A 6,000-nucleotide genomic window follows, 5' to 3' on the forward strand; every position below is an offset into this window, starting at 1 on the left:
TTGGCGTTCATAAGACAAAAAAAGTTTGTATTCCCCCTGCCCCCGCCCCTTCGCCGTCCCTGAGCGCTTTGAATTAAAGTTGTAGGAAAGGATCCCGAGTCTCCCGTTCTCTTCTCTCATCCTCCCATCCCTTTGCCTCCCTGAGCTGTGTGAATTAAAGTTGCAGGAACGGATCCCGAGTCTCCCGTTCTCTTCTCTGACCCCCCCACCCCTTTGCCGTTCCTGAGCGCTGTGAATTAAAGTTGCAGGAACGGATCCCGAGTCTCCCGTTCTCTTCTCTCATCCTCCCATCCCTTTGCCTCCCTGAGCTGTGTGAATTAAAGTTGCAGGAACGGATCCCGAGTCTCCCGTTCTCTTCTCTGACCCCCCCACCCCTTTGCCTCCCTGAGCTGTGTGAATTAAAGTTGCAGGAACGGATCCCGAGTCTCCCATTCTCTTCTCTCACCCCCCCACCCCTTTGCCTCCCTGAGCTGTGTGAATTAAAGTTGCAGGAACGGATCCCGAGTCTCCCATTCTCTTCTCTCACCCCCCCCACCCCTTTGCCTCCCTGAGCTGTGTGAATTAAAGTTGCAGGAACGGATCCCGAGTCTCCCATTCTCTTCTCTCACCCCCCCACCCCTTTGCCTCCCTGAGCTGTGTGAATTAAAGTTGCAGGAACGGACCCCGAGTCTCCCATTCTCTTCTCTCACCCCCCCCACCCCTTTGCCTCCCTGAGCTGTGTGAATTAAAGTTGCAGGAACAGATCCCGAGTCTCCCATTCTCTTCTCTCACCCCCCCACCCCTTTGCCTCCTTGAGCTGTGTGAATTAAAGTTGCAGGAACAGATCCCGAGTCTCCCATTCTCTTCTCTCACCCCCCCCAGCGCTCAGGAACGGCAAAGGGGTGGGGGGGTGAGAGAAGAGAACGAGAGACTCGGGATCCGTTCCTGCAACTTTAATTCACAGCGCTCAGGAACGGCAAAGGGGTGGGGGGGTGAGAGAAGAGAATGTGAGACTCGGGATCCGTTCCTGCAACTTTAATTCACACAGCTCAGGGAGGCAAAGGGGTGGGGGGGGTGAGAGAAGAGAACGGGAGACTCGGGATCCTTGCAGGCAACTTTAATTCACAGCGCTCAGCGCTTTGGCAACGAAGGCAGGGATGGCGAAGGGGCGGGAGGGGGAGAGAAGAGAACGGGAGACTCGGGACTCCTTTGGCGATGGCAGACCGGCTTCCGGGTTTCTAATTTCTGGGCTTGCACGCATTAATCGCTTTTCCATTGATTTCTATGGGAAACATTGTTTCGTCTTACGAACTTTTCACGTTACGAACCTCCTCCTTGAACCAATTAATTCGTATCTTGAGGTACCACTGTATATTGTCTTTTTTATATTGTCGGAGAGGGACGGCATATAAATCCAATAAACTTAAACATATTCACTTAGGCTGTGAAAGAAGCAAGGAACACTTTAGATTGTTGCCTTTGAGTAAGTGATTATTTTGTGAGTGGCCATTTTAATCATGAAGGCAGCTTTATGACAGTGCTCAAAATGTGCTTTCAAAATTCTAAGTGAGATGTTTCTGTCATTTTACTATTCTATAGCTGCTCACTTATAGATGTTGGTGAATTCGATGACCTACTTATTTCAAGCATATTGATATATGGGTATTGTTTTGAGGTTCTTGGAAAATCCTTGGTGAAGTCATATGATCATCAAGCTATTCCCACCTGCTCACATGACTGGCAAGCCACATCCACAAATTAAGGCACACCCACAGTGTGGTCATAAAAATTTTGGTAGCGCTTCACTGGGTCAGGCTGATAGGTCTGTAGTTTCCTGGATCTGGGTTTTTTTCCCCCTTTTTTGAAGATGGGAACTACATCACTCTTTTCCAGTCCTCTGGCAGTTCTCTGGTGCTCCAGGATCTTTGAAAGATATAGTTCAGTGGTTCTGAGAGCTCATCTGCCAGTTCCTTCAGAACCTTGGGGTGCAATCCTTCTGGTCCTGGTGATTTGATGGAATGTAATTCATTTTATTCTGGTGACTTACTGAGCCCTTATATTTTGATAGATTAAAATAAGTTTTTTGTTTTTCATTATAGGTTCAATGGAAATATATATTGCATCACACGGAAAATGGATGGACATGAATCACACTGCTAGGAACTCCATATAAATATTGTTTCTTCATGCTTGTTTGTTTGATCTATTTTTCTTTCCATTCAGAATATAGTTAGGAAGAGCTGGAATTTAATACGATATTTCAAGTGAAAGTGTAAAGAATTTTCTTTCAGCAATTATGACTTGGACTCCGGACTTCTGTAAATGAAAAAAGAATCAAATTAACGTCTAAGAAAAAGAATAGTTGAAAACAGAATTGTAACATATGAAGTTGATTGATCCTGTGCTTGATTATGTTTGCAAGTTTATTTCTGTTTTGTTTTGTTTTTCATTATTAAAATAAAAATAAAACATTTAAAAAGAAGAAGAAAAATGCCAAGCTAGGAGGATAAAAGTTGGCCCCCAAAATTATAAATGAAAATTCTTACATTCTCAGGTTATTATTGCTCTTTGAAGTCTGAATAAGAGAAGGAAACACTGGCAGCTTGACTGATTAAGTGCCATCAAATTCACTTTGACTAGAGAGGGGCATGGTCAAGCACTGTGGCGACACTGCGTTCTTTGCACTCATGCAGGGAACGCCGAATCGCCTACTGTGCTGATTCAGTTTTTAATCAACCCAGAAGCTCCCTGAAGGGGAGGTGAAGAAGGGGACCTGGTCAGGTATCCGTTTTGGGGTCTGCATACCCCACAGAGGGCTGACCGAGAGCCTCCACCAGTAGCGATGTGAAAGCGGCTAGCTGCTCTTAGCCATGACGACTATGTAATGGGAAGATTGAACTGAAGAGATGGAAGTCATCTGGGAAGAAAAGGAAATGTAAGTGTTGTGCTGGAGGAAGAAGAGACAGAGAATTGATGATTTGGGTGAGCATTTTTGCCAAAGGAATTTTAAAAAAAGACAGAGAGAACTGTGCCTTGTGTTTAATGGTGAAAGCATACAGAGAAGCTGGGGGAAGCTGCTAAATAGATACCGGAACTGTTTAATTTGCGAGGAATGAGTAGAAAAGCTATAACTAAAACCCATGCTGGAGGAAAATTGGATTGCTTGTGGATTTAAAAGCTGAATTTAAAAATAATTTAAAGATTTAAAAGACCTAAAGTTTTAAACTTTTTCCTTTTTTCTGGATTTATAATAAGTTTTAAGGAGTTTGGGGGGATTAAATGATGGTGCCATCTGCTGGTGAAAAAATTGTTGATTTGAGAACACTTGTTTATTCAGTTGGCCTGAAAAAAAAAGAAACCAGCTGGACTGCTGATTTTTTTTAAAAAGGTGATAAAGATGAAACAAAAGGAAATATTGTAAACTGTGATTCTGAGCATGAACTTTAAATGAACACTTAAAAAAAAAAGAGAAAGCTACGTTATACTGGATGGACGATGCTAATAGCTATTTTAGTCTAGCATTGGCCAGTGGGGATGTAGCCAGGGTTGGGCTACTGCCCGGATGGAGGGGAATGCCGTGCGGTAGTAAAAATGGAGCTCCACCCCAGAGCAACCAATTTGCATTGGAAGATGTTGAAGGAAAATTGTTGTTGTTGTTGTTGTTGTTGTTGTTGTTGTTGTTGTTATACTTGTATGATGCCCTTCTCCGAAGACTTGGGGCGGCTCACAGAATACAGTACAAAAAAACAATATGTATACAAATCTAATTAGTTAAAACTATAAGCTAAGATCCCATTACATTAAAAAGCAGTCAATTAACTCAGTCACATCCACACATAACATTTAATGGCGACATAGGTGGGGGCAGTGCGAATCTCTGGAGGGAGCCGATTCCAGAGGGCTGGGGCTGCCAAAGATAAGACTCTTCCCTTAAGTCCCGCCAGACGATATTGTCTGGTCGATGGGACCTGGACAAGACCAACTCTGTGGGACCTAATTGGCTGCTGAGATTTATGCGGCAGAAGGCGGTCCCGTAAGTAATCTGATGCCATGTAGGGATTTATAGTTATTACCAACACTTTGAATTGTGTCCAGAAACCAATCGGCAGTCAATGCAGTCTATGGAGTATTGGAGAAACATGGGTATATCTGGGGAACCATGACCGCTCACGCAGCCGCATTCTGCATGATTTGAAGTTTCCGAATACTTTTTTTTTAAAAAAAATATTTTTTATTAAATTTTCAAAAGGACAAACAAGGACATACAACACTAAACATTTAAGGAGCTACCATTGCTCCGCTTGTTGTAGAAGTCTAACTAATACAAAAATATAAAAAAATCCTAACTGTAATCAGATCAAAGCAGAAATACCACACATGTAAGTTACATTCTTGTTAGATTTAACTCTATATTTTTAATATTAAACTTATTAATTGAATTTCTTTATATTTTAAAATATTCTATGCTTATACAAAAGAAAAGGAAGAAAAAAGATTATTAGTAATACTATTTACTATTACATTCTATATTATGATTGATTATTAATACCATTTTTAAAATTCCACCAATCATATACTTTATTCCATATTTTATAATATTCTGTTTCAGTTTGATTATTTAAACGTTTAGTCATCATATCTAGTTCTGCACATTCTATAATTTTTTAAAATACTTCAGTATCTTTTGGTATTGTTTTTTCTTTCCATTTCTGTGCAAATACTATTCGAGCCGCAAGCAATATATGTATTATTAAATAATAAGTTTCTTTTTTATACTTTGTATTTGAAATACCCAATAAAAAGAGTTCTGGAGATTTTTTTATCTTTTCCTTTGTTATTTCATTTATCCAATTCTCTACTTTATTCCAAAATATTTTTGTCTCAGAACATGTCCACCACGCATGATAATATGTACCAATTTCTTTTTCACATTTCCAACAAATAGGCGATACAGACGAAAACATTTTAGAAATTCTATATGGTGGAAGGTGCCATCTGTAGAACATCTTAATTTGGTTTTCTTTAAAAGAAATTGATTTTGTTATTTTCCAATTATACATCCATATTTTTTCCCATGTATCTAAATCTATCTCTTTGCCTAAATTTTTGCACCAACTGATCATATTGTCTTTCAATATCCAACCTATCATTCTGTAATTTAATAAGTATTTATACACATTTCCAATTGTTTTTGGATGATTTTGAAGTAATAATTTACTCAGTACGTTATTTTCTTTTTTTAAAATATAAGTATTTACATCTGTTTGGTATCTAGAACTGATCTGCATATACAGTGATCCCTCGATCATCGCGAGGGTTCCGTTCCAGGACCCCTCGCGATGATCGATTTTTCGCGAAGTAGCGGTGCGGAAGTAAAAACACCATCTGCGCATGCGCAGATGGTGTTTTTACTTCCACCGCCGCCCGCCCTTTGCCCGCCATTGCCAGCTCCGCTTCCCAGCTGAGAAGCGGAGCTGGGGGTGTCCCGAAGCGCGCGCTTGCGGACACCCCAGCTCCGCTTCTCAGCTGGGAAGCAGAGCTGGGGTATCCCCGCACTCGCGCGCACCGCCCGCCATTGCCAGCTCCGCTTCCCAGCTGAGAAGCGGAGCTGGGGGTGTCCCGAAGCGTGCGCGCGCCGCCCGCCCGCCCACGCCGTTGCTGGGGCCGCTTCCCAGCTGGGAAGCGGAGCAGGGGTTTCCCGCGCACGTGCCGCCCGCCCGCCCACGCCGTTGCTCGCGCCACCGCTGTCTTACCGGGGCAAGAGGGGGAAGACCCAGGGAAGCCTCTGCCCGGCGGGGAAACTCCACCATCTACGCATGCGTGGAAGGGCACGCATGCGCAGATGGTGGAGTTTACTTCCGGGTTGAAAACTCGCGATATAGCGTTTCGCAATACTCGAGATCGCGAAACTCGAGGGATCACTGTATTGCCACCAATCTAAGTCAATACCTAAATCATATAGTTCTTGTTTTGTTCTTAATTTAAATTGATCATCTAACAAATCCCTATATTTCCACATCT

The 6,000-nt window shown here is 42.5% G+C and overlaps 1 protein-coding gene across 1 annotated transcript in view; it reads left to right on the forward strand.

Moving 5' to 3' along the window:
• Positions 1–2,470, forward strand: part of LOC139155501 (ribonuclease inhibitor-like) — a 68,801-nt gene extending 66,331 nt beyond the window's left edge. The window contains exon 14 of the mRNA XM_070730652.1: positions 2,079–2,470. Within this exon, the coding sequence (XP_070586753.1) occupies positions 2,079–2,139 (61 nt within the window). The 3' untranslated portion in view covers positions 2,140–2,470. The remainder of the gene's footprint in view (positions 1–2,078) is intronic.
• The last annotated feature ends 3,530 nt before the right edge of the window (positions 2,471–6,000 follow it).

The sequence above is a fragment of the Erythrolamprus reginae genome, unplaced genomic scaffold, assembly GCF_031021105.1.
Source record: "Erythrolamprus reginae isolate rEryReg1 unplaced genomic scaffold, rEryReg1.hap1 H_23, whole genome shotgun sequence".
Lineage (NCBI taxonomy): Eukaryota > Metazoa > Chordata > Lepidosauria > Squamata > Dipsadidae > Erythrolamprus > Erythrolamprus reginae.